Source organism: Drosophila teissieri, chromosome 3R (assembly GCF_016746235.2).
Source record: "Drosophila teissieri strain GT53w chromosome 3R, Prin_Dtei_1.1, whole genome shotgun sequence".
Classification (NCBI taxonomy): Eukaryota; Metazoa; Arthropoda; class Insecta; order Diptera; family Drosophilidae; genus Drosophila; species Drosophila teissieri.
In genome coordinates, this window is record NC_053032.1 from 4,408,965 (window position 1) to 4,426,977 (window position 18,013).

The 18,013-nt window shown below is 42.7% G+C and overlaps 1 protein-coding gene across 1 annotated transcript; it reads left to right on the forward strand.

Moving 5' to 3' along the window:
- Nucleotides 1-15,198: 15,198 nt before the first annotated feature.
- On the forward strand, nt 15,199-17,023 carry LOC122620447 (geranylgeranyl transferase type-2 subunit alpha). Its single transcript, XM_043797919.1, has one exon. It carries the CDS (start codon nt 15,266-15,268, stop codon nt 16,817-16,819), a length of 1,554 nt encoding a protein of 517 aa, XP_043653854.1. The 5' UTR covers nt 15,199-15,265; the 3' UTR covers nt 16,820-17,023.
- Nucleotides 17,024-18,013: the final 990 nt, after the last annotated feature.

The window sequence follows — 18,013 nt, forward strand, 5'->3', positions numbered from 1 at the left end:
ACCTAGCATTCAGTAATTCTCCATTCACTTCAGCGGCATCCTCAGGCAGCAGCCCTGTCATTGTTGCCTCCAACGTGTCCCCTTCCTCGCCTCCCTCCCACCAGCCACCGAGCAACCCAGCCGCTCATTGAACCCACTCCTCCTTCCCCCTACGTCATCGTCGTTGTCGTCGTCATCAGCAGCAGAGGTGGCTGATGACGGTTGTTGGTTTGTGTGTCATTGAAATGAAACGCCGGGCGACGCCTCTTGAGCGGAATTATTATTACCACTTATGTAGTCGCCATCGCCATCGCCAGCAGAAGCAGCGCAAACTGGCATTGTTTTCCCACTGCGAGGCTTGGTTTGGTTTGGCTTGGTTTCCTTTTTCTCTTTTCTACTTTGCGTTGCTTTTCTCGCATCTGTGCACGGAGAAAAATTACTACAAATTACTTTAAGTCTTAATTAATGGAGCAGTTTAAAAGAGTCCACTCTAGCATTTTTGTCCAAGTGCTGAGGCATATAATATTCCAGAACATACTTTTACAATAACCGCCCAAACATAATGCATACGATTTAACCTTTATTTTTGAACCAAACAATTTTTTCCCTCTGCACATGCAACTTTGTGAGCTGGCTACACTCAATTCCACATGAATGCATCCGCAGCAAGAGGGGTCGAGGAAGGGGATGCCATGTGTGGTATGGATGCATACCACACGAAGCTGTAGAAACTGTAGAAACTGTAGACCCATACCCATGCCTATTCCCGAACCGAGACCAGCCAAAACGACCCGACCCGCCATAAACCGCAAGTCGTTAAAAAATGTTTGAAAATTGTAGCAGCAGCAAATACATACTTGTAAATAGATGATGATGATGATGATGCGCCACGGATACGGATGCAGATGCAGATGCCGAGGAGGACGGACACCCGTACTCCAGATATAATTTCGCATATAGCATATGGACACTCAAAAGTCCCCTGAGTGTCATTCGGATATTGCCATTTTGAATATCGCTCACTGGGGCCATTTTCGATATCCCAGTACTACTGTATCTTAAAGATAAATGTTTAAATTCAAGTAACGTAGTTGAAAAAGAAGCATAGTTCTAGATGAAAAAAAAGAGAGAACGCTAGTCGAGATCGCCGACTATCAGATACCCGTTACTCAGGTAGCGGAAGCGCGAAAAAGAGTTTTTCACATTTTTCTGGCACATTGATAGAAATAGGAAACAAATGAATTAAATTAAGAAAATGTTTCAAAAGTGCGGGCGTGAACGTTTTTGGCGGTTTGTGGACGTCAGAGTGGGCGACGCAACATGGGTCAACAAACTTGCACTGCGACCATGTTTTTGGAGTCTGCATGCTGAGTCCCAACTTCTAGCTTTTGAAGTTCCTGAGACACACGGACAAGGCCAGATCAACTCCGCTATGGATCCCGTTCAAGAATATATATACTTTATGTGTTCGGAAACGCTTCCTTCTGCCTGTTACGAATCGGGTAACGGGTATAATCACTGGTTTGTCCCATAATTATTAAATATTATATGTTTATAGCTTAGCAAGTTTAATTATTTTATAACTTTACTATAAGTTCAAGGCAAAAAGCCTTCATACCAGTAGGTGGATATACCTGATAAATACCCCAAAAACTCTATTACAGGAGACCTTGACTAAGATATAGCTATTATTTTGGAACGTTCACTGACTGATTGAAGATTCTATTCTTGGGTAATGCGTTGACCATTTTTACTGGGGTCGTAATTAAACATTTATTCGTCAAGTACAAAGGTCGGCATTCAGCGCAGTGAAGATTCCACACTGGCTACGCTTTCCACCTAGAAAAGAGACCATTTTGCGAAACTAACATATTATGTACATTTGCGGAGACACACATCCAACATCCAACACACATCCGTCAATAGCAATTGCTTTTTTTAGCACAGAGTTCTCGGCGATTTCTCCTCGATTGCCACTCGAGGAGAATGGCAATGGCAAGTGGCTGTCAATAGCTGCTCTATATAAGGTCTCACATATGCCTACATAGCATCCGCAGAATTCCTCTAATGTCCACTTACCAGCAGCCCAGTTGAGAACACGCCGTGCACACGAAAATGGCAGTCGACGGATTCGCCAACTTGCGGACATAAGAAGCGGATGCAGACGTCGGCTTAGACAAAAGCCGCACATCAATAGTTCGAGTACGAGAAAAGCGACTTCGGTAGGGGATGAGTTGTAAAGTGCACCCAGAGAAAAGGTCTTGGAAGTGCCTACAGAGACATTGAAATATGTTATTAAATAACGTGTGCTTTTGGCTGGGCTGATGTCATATTCACTCATTTAAATCAAAGATTGAGTTACCTGCCTATTGAAACATTTCAATCCATGCTCACTTGATCCATCTATTTCATATTTAATTACCATTTCAACTAAACGCTTCGCGGAGCACAATTATAATCAAGTTAGTGCTATATAATAGGCGAGTTCAATAAATTGACCGCATACGATTAGAAAATCAATACTTGCCAATACTTTTTGCCGTGTGTACGCACTCTTTAAATGCCAGGAACATGTGAGGTTGGGGTTGATAGGTCGATGTCTTTGGGTTCGTAAACACCCTGGCGGATTGGGGGTGTAGACGCAACTCCGTCGTCGCATTTCAAATTCAAAATGCCTTGCTGGTCATGCGAACTTTAATTACACAAGTGCGCAGTGGCCAACTGGCGACATCGGTTACCCCATGTCCACCATGCGTGGTCATCTTTCTCCAATCCGATCAACTTAGAGATGACAAACAATTTATTATGTATTAGCTTGCTATTAAAGTGACTACCAAACGTTATATTAAAAAAGAACTAAAAAGCGCGGTTATCTTAATATCTGATCAGACTAAATATTACAGTCAATGTTAATGGAAAAGCAACACGATACGTCGAATATTAAATATATTAACGAGGTGCATTTTTGATTCCCAAAAGATATTGGAAAATTGAATCATAATTTCATTAAGGGTTCATATTATTATGTTATATTAATAAACATATAATTATTATATTCTTATATTTAAGTGAATTATGTATTCACAATTTGTGAATTCAAAATTTTGAATAGCTAACAGTTAGCTTAAAGTACATACTGCTAACACTGACGTAGTTTGCACATATTAAATATTTTATAGTTCGAAAATCGTTTATTGTCTGACTTACTTAGCAACCACCGATACTATTTGCCATCCCTTGATTCCATGGTAGTTTTCTCCCCCTCCGCCGATTTTTTATATTATGACCATCTGGACTCGTCGGCTGACTAAATGTTGCTCATTAAGTAAATTACCATTGCTGTTTCGGCGTTTTTCTTGTCTTCGTTTGCATGTCGCATGTGGGCGTGGCACGTACTTTTCCGGCCGGGAAAGGAGCCTGTGGTGCGGGGAGCGGGCGGACTGGCACTGGTTATGTGTAATTAATTTTGATTAACGGTTTCTGCTCCAGCGAAAACTTTTAACTTAACTGGATAGCAAGTTACAAGAGCGATTCGGTGCGTTACATTTTCCTTTTTGTCCGTTTGAAGTTTTTGGGTGGAAGATCGGGCGAAGGGGGTAGTGAATAGTCGGCTGCTGGGACTTGGTGGTTAATGTTAAATGAAAGGTTACCTGCAAGGGCTGTCAGCCATGACGACGGGGGAGGAGCTGCTATGTTGCCACTGACTGGAAGCCAAGATGAAAAGTTTGCAGCTCGACGACATTGCTGGGGATATAATCAAAGGTGCTTTCTTTGAGTAGCATATTGGAACAGATGCAGAAGAACAGGTCACAGGAAGCGAAGAATTGTGTTTACATAAACTGAAACAGTTCCTAACGCATTTCAGTGGCAAGTCTCTTAAAGAGCAAGGCTCTAGGTAAGATAAGTGAAAAATGTTACACATATGTATGATTTCTTTCTATCATTAGCCCTTTAATATTAAATGACAAAGAAAGTATCTTACTGGAACTTTGAAAATATATTTCCACAACTTTCCATAAATAAATCCACAACTGATTAGCTCATGATTGGACCCCGCAACCATGTCTTGATTAATTATTACGCCCACAATGCATATTGCACTGCCGTACCATCCGGTGAAATATGGCACAGCTGGGTAAGCCACGGTAGGCCCCGACTACCGATACCCCGTACCACTCCTGATTTCAGCTTGTGCAGTAGGCGAATGGGGAAAGATGTATAGAAAAAATGATGGCCTACTCGGGTGTCATAAATTAAAGCCAAACAAAATAAATCAATAATGATTAAATCTTACGTGAGGCAAACACAATTTGAAGTGCTCGTAGCCTGGAGGCATAATCCAGCTCGCTATGTCCGCTCGTATCTGATTATCTGAGTATCCGAGTATCTGAGTATCTCTATCTGTCTGCTGGCATCTGCATCCGACTTCGAATCCGAATCTGTATCTGGGGCCTCCTCCGCCGAAGAAAACGTGTGTCTGCATATGAAAGCGTCGCTTTGTGTCGCCCATCTCTGTGTGTCTTTGGCAGCACTCGGAAACTACTTAAGTATTTAGGTCTCTGCGCAGTTGCCTCGCATTTTGAATACTGAATAGGTATTTAAATTTCATACAAATTCTATGGGCAGGTCTGAAGAGGCTTTGTAGGGTCTTTTGTGGGCCTGAAGAAAGGAAAGGGCGGTTCAGCTCTGCAAAAGGCCGTTCGATTCAGTCAGACGGAAAGAAGCTTAAAGTCCCCTCCATCGCTCGACATCCGCCGTCTGTTTTTAAGGCTCCAGCAGAAGGAACAACAAAATCGTCAGATACATCCACACATATCAGTAAAAAGTGCTTGCGCTTTAATAACACGCAAAATAAAGTTGCCGGTAAAAAAAAGCTGCCTTGCAGCATCAACAATGCAAGTGAAACAATCAACTTTGGACCACAAAATGGAGGTATTAGAAAAAGCGCGAGTCTCTTTTCGTTCTGCAAATGGGTTTAGGCGAACAGAGGAATGGACCTTTGTTGGATTTGGTTGGGCATGACATAACTCTGCTTGTAAACAGGTCCATGATTATGAGGCGTTGTCAATGGGTGGTCGGTTCCCGAATGACAACGAACCCATTGGATAGGAACTTTCCGGAGAAGATGTTCGCTAACCAGGGGCGAATTATAAATATATCTTGGTCAATGAAATGTTAATACCACTTATACAATTCGGTATATACATATGTACATATAATACACAAATTTATCATAACCTCTATATCATTTATATAACGCAGGGGTCAGTTTTTATTCGGCTGGGTTTCGCTGTACAAAGCCCATAAAAAATATAATAGATTCATACCCGCCCGCGTATTTTTTAATTTACAACCACCGATCGATCCTTTGCCCAGTCATTATCGCCGTGACCAGCAGTCCGGCAATCCACGGGCTTCACTCAGCTACGACTGAGCAGATAAACGATAAATGAAACGGTGCCCGAACACTTTTTATTAATAAGTGCACATTAATGTTTGCTTGATTAAGCGCTCAATCAAATGAAATTCTATACGCATGATATCCCGATCAAAAAAGTGGAGGATTATGCGGAAAGGAGAGGACTCAACAATGCACAATGGGCGAGGAAGAGTGTTTCGAGGCCCAGTCGCCGTCCTTGAGAGTGGAACAATCCTCACTAATTCTGATGCCTCATTTCCAGTGAATATAACTCATATCATGCGACGCTCGACTGTTCTGTTCGGGTTCTTCAACTTCGATTTTCGTGCGCCTGATGTTCTGGTTTCGTTTTCCCTTCGCGCCCATCAATCATAATAATATTTCAGAGCTCTCATTTTAGAGGAGGAACGTCCGTATATATATCTTACTGCTGTAGATGTAGAGCTACTCACTTTTAATACCCATCACCAAAGTGTTTGCAGACATTCGATAATTTTGAGAACTTGAGCGCAGCCTCGTCTTCTGACTGCGGATAAGAAATTGTCAATCAAATATTACTTTTATAAACTCCATACAACTTTATTTGGGTTTAAGGTTGTGGCTATAAATATTTCAATCATCCAAATATTTAAATTCTACGTTCTGGTCAGATACATGATCAGCATCTCAAGCTGCAACCTGCACCATTCTGGAAAATACCTGAGTGTATAGCTGAAACTGTGTCTCCCTGGATTTTCTGCGGAAGTGCCACTGCGACGAGGAGATGCAAGCTGCGCCTTGCTGTGATGTCCGCCCTTTAGTCGTCGTAGTCATCGTCGTCACTTTAATTGTTTGCACAGCAGCCGAGTTCATTGGGATCTCGTTTTTATCTGGCCCGACACACATTTACCGTTCAGCGGCCCGGCATTGTTCGTTCACAAGGACTCCTGCTAGGCACCGTGTGAATTTCTCAGGAGCCCGAGTAGAGGGTTTCTCCTCCGTTTATCTGCAATTTTTTGCATTCAGGCGGGAGTTCAGGATGTTTGCACCTTTTCACAGTTAGGATGAACGGACGGACGGATGGGTGGATGGATGGATGGATGGATGGATGGATGGATGGATGGATGGATGGATGGATGGATGGATGGATTGCTTAATGACAGGTTGAAAGACCCGACCTTTCCCGAATTCATTACTGCGCCATACGAAGCAATTTAATATATTTACATATATGCACTTCGTTTTGGAGGAACAACCCCTAATGGAAGGGCGGGGAACGAGGAAAGCCATTAGAAAATTGCTCACAGTCAAGTGTCTCCAAAAATGCAAATACAACGAGTACAAAAATATCTCAAGTATTAAGCATTTCACGACTTAAGTACGAGTTGAATTTTAATGCGGCGATCTCAAGAGGCGCACACAAAACTGAAAACGTAAAAGAAGAAAGAAGCTCAAGTGCCCAAGGGATCGGAATCTGAATTGAAAAACGTTAAACAACAAACAATATAAAAAGCAATAGCTATAAATCAAATAAATCATGGGAAGCTCAGCCGTAGAGTGGAGCGTATTTGCACATGCTGGGAATGATTCGAGACTACTCGAGAGCCAAGATCCCAGGCAACTTCACTCCAAACTCGACCAGGTCCGATATCAGCTGGCTTTTGAACCCGCTCGAGAACCGAATCACTTCCATAGAGTTCGGCTCACCAGGATGGCATAAATTCAGAGATCACATCAATAAAATTAAATCGAGTGATGGGGATTAACAAACATGTTTCGTTCTTATTTATCTGCCAAACTCGACCACTCAGATTTATGGACCCACTTGCAATACCTGCATACTAATTAGTTCGGTTACAAATTGTCTTAAAACCATTCAGAGCATCTCGCAAAATGCTAATTTCGACTGCGCCTGCTGCTGATGTTAAATGAGCTCCATAATGAAAAAGCCCCTGTGATGTCAAACGAACGAATGTAACGTAACCACTAAGGGATGTATTAATTGGTTATATACATACAGAACTCTGGACTTATATAAACTATATATATTACACTTAGAGTGTGCTCACAAAATATAATTATTACTTTTATATTCTACTAATTAAAATTTGAATAAGCTATGTATGTAAGAAGCTATAGACCTGCCATTTTTCTTAACTGGCATTGAATCAGTAAACATATTTTAATATTAAGAATAAGAACGTACTCTGCTCCTTCCAAATAATCACATTTAACATTAAATGCAATCAAACTTTCTATATAAGCGACTGAAATGTAATGAAACTAGCAATGTTTTAATAATTCTATTAGGAATTTTCTCATGGGCCCAGTCATTTGTGAGTTTTAAAAGCAGATTAAAATCGATAAACATAATTTGAATATTCGAATGAAAACACATGTCCGCCCGTGAAGCGATGCCTTTTGAAGCGATGAATGAAAGCAATTGTTGGAATTCCCCAGAAGTATTTAGTATACTAGGAAGCCTCGCTTCCATTTAATTCAAAAGAAATGCAAATTTTGCTTTGTGTGTTATTCAATTTGAGAAGTAAAAAGCAGGCAGTCAAGAAGCAGCCCTGCATTTAATGAATTATCCAGAAAATGCAAATGCCAAGTGGACCGCCACCGTCTGAGCCTCAAATGGAAGATGACTGTGAGGATTTGCAGGCCGCGTCTGGATCTGGATGCCTGCCAGGCGGATTCCAAATCACCGAATCAGTATCTGATGCTGAAGCTGAAGCTGAAGCTGAAGCTGTACACTGCAGTTGAATGCCGAGTGTTGAATGCTGAATGTAGAATGCTGGTGCGATGCTGCCAGCCATTGTTTGTGTTTACTTAGCGCTCGCTCCGCTCCTTGTACCCTTTTCAATGTTGCACGTTTAGGTCCGACGGGGCCTTGGTCCGGGTTTTGTGCCTTCGACTGGGCCAGCTCTGAGTTCTTGATTTGTCTGGCTCTGGCTCTGGCTCTGGCTCTGGCTCTGAATGTGGTTCCTGCCTAGACGAGTTCGAGGCCTGCGACTTGAGCAGAGGGTCGAGAGCAGCGCAGCGCAGCGCACTTAATCATATTCGATACAGATAAGCTTCACTGCCGGTACGTGCATAGAATTTAAGCATACATAATAATCATCGACATGCCCAAGGAGAAGACGTCTAGTTGCGTGGCCACGGGCACGGAGCTTACCCATATTATGTACACTGGAAGAAAGAAGAGTGGGGAGGTAGACAAAGAGCCAAAAGGCAGATTTACTTAGAAACATCTTATGTTTAATATGCGTGAGTAAGCTGGTCGTTACTATTTGTAACGTTTTTTTACCCGAATCAAACAAATATGTGAATTAAAGACTTCGTTTTTGAAACATGAGACTTGAACTAATTAGTAAGTAAGAAATTAAATCACAGTTTCAAATTTAATTTCTTTATTAACCCACACTTTGTTTATGGTAAAAAACTAATTAGAATTCCAAAACTATTATTTTTTCATATTCTTTAAGATGCTCCCGCTGATGGAGTACTAAGTCAATTTACCAGGAACAAAGTATCAATAAAAGGGGAGTGGGGGAAAACCAATAGTTCTGCTAAATGAAGTCCTCTTTCCATGAGAACCAGCTAAGTGCGGAGATCCTGTATACCCATAATTTTCCTCAGTGTAAATTCGGTTAGCCCCGGATTGTAGCTAGAAAAGCCCTATCATAAAACAAACAAAAGAAAGAAAGACGCCGGAGATTGAGAAACCAAACGCTGGCAAGTAACCAGGGACAGTTTCTAGAACATGCCCAATAGACTGCATATCAAACCATTTATAATTTCGTACTAATATTATTCTTTACGAAAGACAGCAGCCTACAACCAGTTGTTAGGCAGCTTTTATGCTCGAATTATGTGCCGTATACCGTAGCCATAGTGTGCTTTAAATTTGAACTTGGCTGGCTGGAACGCAGGTGCGACCCCTGGCTGCGGTTAGTTGCCCGGTTAGCGCAAACAATTTGGGCATCCCATCCAGATGGAGCCGAAGTCGAGGCCCAGCCCAATCCGCAAAACCGCAGTCTAAAAGTATCTTTATATCTGCAAGATTCGCAGCATTTGATCTTCGACTGCCGGCAGGGCATCTCTTGTTTCTACCTCATTTTGGCCTTTGTACAACTTCTTATTTCCATATTTTTCATAGGACGGCTGACTTGGCTCAGCCTTTGTCTCGGGTTTCCAGCATATGCTGTCCAGTTGTTGCAGTCGCTAAGTCGCTCAAGAGTTTAATCAGTGATTGGATGCGGCAGTGAGTCGGTGGCGAGATAAAGAGGGGAATTAAGTAGCACAGGCTCCAGACTGCGAATAAGTCAGAGCCCATATCAATTAACAGGGCCCTACAGCCGATCTTCGTGTTTTGGCATGGGTAGGCGAAAGGGCTACTAAGGGCTATCCGAGGTTCTTTTAGGCTTACTAAGCTCGAGACTTACGAGACTGAAGGCACTGGCTGAAAGCCTGTTCCACAAAAACGCCCTGAAACTAAGCCAGTCACAATTGTTAAATATTCCAAAAGAACCATGAACGCTTTACTTGAGTTTTTAAACTTTATGTGTGATGTATTCCCACAGATTTTTTAGCGTATTATTTTTCAATTTAATGGTGTTCGTTTCGAGCGACATACATATATTTTATATGCAATAGCTAAACAAGTAATTAACAAGGAATTATTATGTTTATTCGTTTTACTTGTTCCTTAATGAAAATAGATACAAATTACGGTTCGAAAATTTGAGCACATCATGGTCATACTTTTTTCAGTTGTGTGCACGACATTCTCCCGGTTACATACCTTTGCACTAATCCAATATGCCATTTAACCTTGGAAGTACTTGGTGTACAAGTCCCACCGACCCAATCTCCGGCATAAATCCAATTAACTAGAACTACTTACGAGGCCAACGGAAGTGCGGGGCGCTGGGATACATCACATAGCACACAAATCGCAGAAGTTGGGCAAACAGTAATCCAGCAAGAATCAAAAATATTTAAAATAAAATCAATGCGCAGCGAAATATCAAAGACGGGGTGTAAATACCAGAGGGTGACATTGACAAAGGGGTCTGGAGGGGCGGGGGAGGGTGTTTGGCAAACGCTTAATTGGCATTAAGCACGTTAAGACGAGCGGGGAGAGGGGACCCGAACCTGTGGGGTGGTAAGTGCTGTCAGAGCCAGCCAAGCGTTGGCAGTTGTAATTGGGACAACGGCGCGCGGGGAATTTAAATCCATGCGGCTGAGTTCAGACTCAGGCCCGAGTGAGCTGCTATTCTTTCTATCTCCTGGTGTCCTGGCTATTTACTTAGGCACGTTGTTCGAGTCCTGAATCCGGCTCTTCGGTCCTTGGGCCTTGGGCCGTGCAGCAGGAAAGCCTTTAATGCCCTTCTCAAACAACTGAGCGATTTGCGCACACAACTGCTGGCCGGAACTCGCCCATCCCACTGCACTGCGAGAAAGTCAAAGTGAATGTATGTAAACACCATTACCTATTAGCATAAACGAATAAAACGGAAGTCTAACTCATTCAAGTCTCACTATTTCCACTAAGATTAATAAGATTAGTAATTATATAAGAAGTATTTAGAAAAAAAAACACTTACACTGTTTGAAAAGCAACATGAATGCCATGAATCTATTTTCTGAGTGTACGGGTCCTCTTACAATCTCTCTCCAGCTGCTCCTGCCACGTTGCATGCCAACCAAGTTGCTTAGATGCTTCTGTTATTATTATTGCAATTATTATAATTGCGCACACATAGACATCGACAGTTCGACGTCGTCCTGTCGGAGTCCTACAGAGTCCTGCCCACACACACTGGCCCTGTCACACGTAAGTTGCAAGCAAAAGTGGCAGAGGACAAATGGCAAAGGGAGGGGAGCCAGAGCCTGGAAATAAAAACAATTTAATTTCTGGCGCTTGGCAGTGCGCTCGTTTCCTGTCCCGTCGTCAGCAGATTTGCATAACTTTTTCCAATTTCAAAGCCCAAGCTGTGGCCAGGGCATACGTATGCTATATATTTTTATATCTATATGTATTCGCCGCCCCACGACCCTCTTCCTCATCCTCGTCCTCATCCTCATCCTGCGGCATCTCCGGTTACAGGCGTCGTCATCGTGGCGCTGACGCTGCTTCTTATTTACGTCAATTGCTTGCGCATTCGCTTGGCCCTTATTCAGATACACTCAGCGGATGTAGGCGTATGTAGTTCCTTTTGGTGCAGATTTCATTGAAATTAAAGGCGCATCTAATCACACTCTGCCTTATCTGGTGGAATCGTAGACCTAAGTATCTCGATCGTTGAGTAATAATCTGATTCTTCTATTTCAATCCTAAGAACCGCTGCAAATATCTGAAAGTCCTTTTAATGTTCTGAACACTTTGCGGTGTACAGACTGTAAAGATTTTCTTATTGTGTCAAGCAACGCGGGTGAGGAATAAAGGGGTAGGGAGTGAAAAGCCACCAAGAGGATAGCCCACTGAATGCGGTTTTCCTCCTGCGTGGGCATTAGATGTCAATTTTCAGCGTGGCGGCGAAATGCTCGAGAAATCGCTGAAATTTGCATGGCGAAGGAGAGGGGATTTGGGTAAGGTGGCCAAGGTGGTAGGCCAACCACTGAATTCCGCAGGACTCTACTTGGATTTCCAAGTGGGTGGCAACTCTTGAAGTTCGGCACCACGTGGAAATTAAAGTTTACAAGTTAATTGCATTTCATTTCGGTCAAATTACTCTGTCAAAATTTCAAAAAGACTGTCTGTCGTATTCAATATAGTGCTCGAGGTTAATTACATTCAAATATTATTACTATATTAATGAGCAATTACAGAACAGTTAATAACGAACATTTTTTCTATGGATACATTTTACTTAAATCGGTTTCGGAATATTCATATTTTATTCAAATTAATTGAAGCCATTTTTAATGCGTACTGTACCATTCATTCTGTAATTCAATGCCGCAATCGATCCATTCAAGGTCATACTAGCTAATATCATTTTCCCCAATTTTATAAGCAAATACTACAAATGACCAATATGGGATTTTATTGCTTTCCTACTAAAGAACCGTCGCACATCACGGAACAATCCGATATCAGTTCGATTTTAACGTCAATGCCTTGTGCATCCCCGGCTCAGACTCGACTGGCATTGATAAAGTATAATTTAAAGTGCAGCCTGCATTACTTTGCTTGCTATCTCCACCGAAGGATCATCCCTTGCTAGACGCCCCGGGGTAATCTCCCATTCGTGACCAATCAATACTTCAATCCCAATCACGATCCAGCGGAAACTTCATCAGGCAAGTCATAAAATTTAATTAGAAAAGCATTTCTCCAGCGAGAGTGACTGGAAGTGGGAACTCAAATAAAAAACGTCCTTTATTGTTTTATGGCTGTGCGAAGAGGAGCAGAGCAAAATAAAATGAACGACGGCTGGGCCTTCGGAGGGATATCCTGCAAATGGGCAAGGTCCTCTGGTTCCCGGGACAGGCAGGAGTCGTTCCAGCTCGGGAAACGGTTTGGCTGGCAGCAGGTGCAAATGAAAAGACTCTGCCAAGGACCACGGACTTCTTGGACTGGGAAAATCAATCGAGCAGCTAAATCAAAGAAGTTGTACTTCGCCGCCCCCAATAAGGCGATGTGCACTGCTCTGCAGATTTGTGGAGTTTTGGTCGGAAATGGAATGATTGAATTTTTGCAATTTTGCTTTAATTAAGATGCCATCAACCTTTTTACTTTTCTTACTCGAAGCTATTTTGTAGGCTTTTAGTTTCCAGGAACGAATACACATACTAATCGCTTTTAAGATTTTTTAAAACATTTTCCCAGCGTGTACCTACAAAATAAGTTTTTTTATTTGTCTCTCCTTTCCGAGGTGTTTTTTTATATAACACCAAATTTGCGCATCGCTCTGAAACGTGGGCGTGTCGTGGCCCCCTGCCAAAAACGCGTTTATCAAAGTCAGTTCCCGAGGGTGGATTCGCAACCCAGCAGGTGGAGGAGGAGGCGCGGCAGGTCCTGGCATCGTTACCGTTAGACTGCGGATCCCGCAGTCGCTCCTAACGTGATACGCATCAATTTATGAATTTGAAATATTATGAATGATTTCGGGCATCTCAAATGCGGCTTGAGTGTGGGTGTGGGTTCAGGCTCCGGTTCGGATCGGCTTTGGTCCTAATCTGGCCAACAGGTCAGGATGAGCCTTGCACAGGGGTTGTCGGCAGAACAAGCAGCTAAGGTGCAAGCTGACAGCACCCTTCGGAGTATCGCTCGCACCACTCGCTAAGTAAATTGGAGTAGCACAGAGGCCCTCAATGAACCGAGATTTCTATTTTTACTGCAAAATCAAACAAAGGCGGCGATTTAAAGCAAATAACAACCAGGGTTAAATGGTTCCATCTCGCGACATCCGAAGCACTAATCAGGGAAGCAAGGCGTGTCAGTTCGCAAACAAAGGACACCGAAAGCTTTTCGAATAGAGCACAAGGACCACCTCCAAATCTATAAATGCACGTTTGAATAATTAAAAAATTGTAGAATTTCCTTAAACTCGAAACTCGAATTCAATATTCATACATTTCACCACTACAACTGGCACACAAGTGACCCACATTTGCACATATCTTGGCTTTTGGGTGCATTTTTCTGTGTAGTAAATAGCTTTCGACATTTATGGGGGCGAATGAAGGGACGTACAAACTGACATGGCCAAATTCAATCGGCAATTCATCCTGATCAAGAATTTTCATACGTCATAGGGTCGGAAACGCTTCATCCTACCTATTATACATATATATGCCTTTACTATACGAGTATCAGTTATAATAAATAATAATCAATAATCGGTACACAAATACGCCACCCTTTACTGTTATTTGACAACAAATAAAACGCCGCAGTGCCCACCCGAAGCGCTATTTTCTTACTGTTGTCAACAAGTTAAGCGCCACCTTCTGGATGTTTAGAGGTCTTGATACAGTGAACTTTTGTCAGGTTGAAGCAGTCCAGTCAATGTCTGAGTGCTACGATAATTTTATTTAATTGGAAATATGCTACAAACTTCTTAAATCTCCTTTTATAACGTTATTTGTAACAAAATATCCAATAAGTGTATATAACATGTAAGTGTAAATAAGTAAATAACAATGAAGTCAAAGTCTATGCCGTATATTTGTCCTTGTAGACTATAAGCCCATATCATTACTTTAGATCTGGGGCAGAATGTGTTAGCTTAAGTCAAAACTGGTTAAACATATGCTTCTTAACAAGTTAGATGGTACCACTATTTTTTTTGCATCTTCTCATTTCCAACACCGGAATTCAAAAATAAAGTACTTTCGCATTTATTAGGTATTTCCCAAGTGTAGAAATCGGATTAACAGCAACCGATATGTGTAGAAAAAAGCTGTAAAAATACTGAGAAGTACGGGATTCAAGTACGTAATTCTCACAATGTGATTTGAAATGGGTTTCAAAGGTATAGAAAAAAACTTTTTGAAGTAAATGTTTGAACTTTTTTAATTTCATTTAGGATTGTAAATGTTTTGGGTAAATTGTCCAGTAGTATTCCTTTAAGTTTGCTTTCTGATATACATATATGTATGTATAATTTGAGAAAAAGGATGTTATAGTTGGAACTTTTCAGCTATTGGGTTTATTCGCCAATAAAATGTGCATCCATTGCAAATGTGCAAAAAAGACAAAAAAAAAGGCATTAAAACGTTTGTATTTGAGTAGAGGCAGACCAAAGTATTTTCCTATTTCATGGGTATTTATTTTTGTGTCGTTTGGTATTTTCATCGTTTCCAGCGCGGCCACACTGATGACTAATAATTTTCGTGTTTTGTAAATATTGGACTTTTATACAATTCAAGGAAATGCACGGACGCGTAAAAGTCAGGACCACAGAGGAGGAACGCGAGCGGAAGAAGAAGGAGCAGGCTCTGAAAGTCCGGTCCTACCGTGCAGCTATGGGAAGGATTCAGAAAAAGAGGGAAGCAGGGGAGCTAGACAACGAAATGCTCAGCCTGACGGTTCAGATCTTGCTGCGGAACCCGGATGTGAGTACCCTGTGGAATATCCGCAGGGAGTGCGTCCTGGAGAAGCTGTCCAAGCTGAAGAAAGAGGAGGCCACATACGAGGCGCCCACCGAGGAGAAGCTAGAGGAGGAAAAACAAGCTGGTGATGAGGAGGATAAGGCGAGTGAAAAGAAGACCCTTCCAGTGGACAAGGCCCAATCCTATTTCACCTGCGAACTGGATCTCACCGAACAGTGCCTAATGGTCAACCCGAAGTCCTACAACGCCTGGCACCACCGCAGCTGGACCCTGGAAAAGAATCCTCGAGCGGACTGGCAGCGGGAGGTGCACCTGTGCAACAAGTACCTCAAGTTTGACGAACGCAACTTCCACACCTGGGACTACAGACGCTATGTGACCGGAAAAGCCATGGTGCCAGCTGCCGAGGAGCTAGACTTCTGCACCGAGAAGATCAAGGTAAACTTCTCGAACTACTCCAGCTGGCACCACCGTAGTCTCTTGCTTCCGGGGCTATATCCAAACCAGCAAAGAGACCGGCCTATGAGTGAGGAAAAGTTGCAAAAGGAACTTGAAATGGTGCTGACAGCTGCTTTCACGGATCCCAACGACAGCAGTGCTTGGTTCTACCAGCGGTGGTTGCTGGGCAGCGGCGCCCAGTTGGATCGGGCTCCAAGGATAGCTGCTTTTCGACTGGAGTCACACGGAGCAGTCCTCGCCCTAGATAAGCCCTACCCAGATATCAAACAATTGAGGACTGAGCTAATTTGTGAAGAGAAGACAATTTTACTGAAATCTTGGCTACCATTGGACAAGCTCGGAACCAGCTGGAAGTGCCAGCAAAACTTTAATTGCCAAAGACACTCATCTTACTCTCTGAGGCTTTCCGACCAAATCGTAAACCTCTCGCCTATGTCAGGCTCGGAAAACGGAGCCCATTACTTTACGCCACCACATGGCACCGCAAGTTGCAGCAAGGACCTGTTGGCGGAGCTGCAAACGCAGCTGCAATCCTGCCTAGATCTTCTGGAGTTTGAGCCGGACAGCAAGTGGACCCTACTAACAAGTGCCCTTTTAATGCGTGCAATCGATTTTTCAGCCAATCACGAAACGAGTTTGACGAACTTGGCCAAGCTGGAAAATGTGGATTTTTTAAGGCAGGGTTACTACAAGGACCTCGCTGCCAGGTGGACCTTGGAGTCGGAGCTGGCCAAGTGGCCTCAATCTGCCGAATTTCCCAAGAGATTCGACATAGCGGATAAAGTACTGCTGGAATCACTTCCTTATGGTCAATACTTGGTCATCGCTGATGAAATAACCGTTCCCAACAAACTAAGAGAGAAATTGGGGGATTCACTGCCCAAAACGTTTGCAGACTTGAAGAGGCAGTCGTAGACTATCGGTGAATCGGTTTCAATAAATAAGCCATATTTTACATTTGGTGCTGAACCGTTTTTGGCGATTGGGTGCTCTAAAACTAAAAATGGTACAATAGTACCAATAGTTAATTTAAACTTTGCAATTATTCCTATTTATTCTTTTGTATGAAAAGAAATGTTATGTATTAAAATTATGATACCCAATTTTTCGCTTTTTGTATATCGCTATGAAATTATACAAATAGTAAAAATATGCATGTTTATTTTTCCAGCAAATGTTTATAATAAGGAATTAACCAAATCGGGGTCGATGTCGGCACCTATACGCTTATTATTTTTAAATATTATAACAAACAAAATGAACATGAATTTTAGAAAAAAATTTTAAAATGGTTGTCGAAATTCACAGGGAGTCGACAAGTGAAATCGCTGACATCCGCGGCCATCCATTATCGAATGTTTCACGAGTTAAATGGGAAAACCACCAATACTGCTGCATGGAACCGCTGGGTACTTTAAGCAGTCCCAGAATCTGCCACAATGCTGGGGGTTTCTGCTGCGACGCTGTAGTTGCTGCTGCTTTTGTTGTTGCTCCTGCTGCCACTGATGTCGCCTCGTGTGTGCAACAAGGAGCTGCGAGATTTGCGGTTTTTTGGCGGGTCTCGTGGTTGTATAAATTATGCAAGACCCTCGAGATGGAGATACTCTACGACGGAATGGCGATGCGAGGAGCTCAATGTGCGTCCACAACATTGGCAGCCGCATGTTATTACGTGCCGCAGCTGCACGAAGGAGACTCACTAAAAGGAAAATCGGGAATTGAGGGAGTCTCGAAGAATTTTTATATAAAGTAAAATTATTCCAAAAATTGATAAAGACCGTAAATGTACTCAATTTATTCACAATTGTTTAGATCGTTTTGAGGGATCATTCGGATTCATGAAAACCGAGTGAAATTTTCCGTCTCTTGGTCATAATTCACCGCAGTTTTGTTAGGTGCATTGTTCAGCAAAAGTGGGCGGGGAGGGGACTTCCAAGGCGGAAAGGTGTTTGACAGGCATGGGAAAGGCTGCCAGACGTGCCCGGAGCTAAGCTCCTAAGAGGCGTCATACTCTCTTGCAGGTGCCCGGGCAGGTGGGAGGGACTGGAGGTGCAGCTGTCAGCTGGCAGGCCACTAGCACACATGTCGTATGCGTAATGTTTGGGCATG

Excerpts from the sequence above, each read along its gene's own strand:
- LOC122620447 (XM_043797919.1), top strand. The coding sequence starts at position 15,266 with ATGCACGGACGCGTAAAAGTCAGGACCACAGAGGAGGAACGCGAGCGG.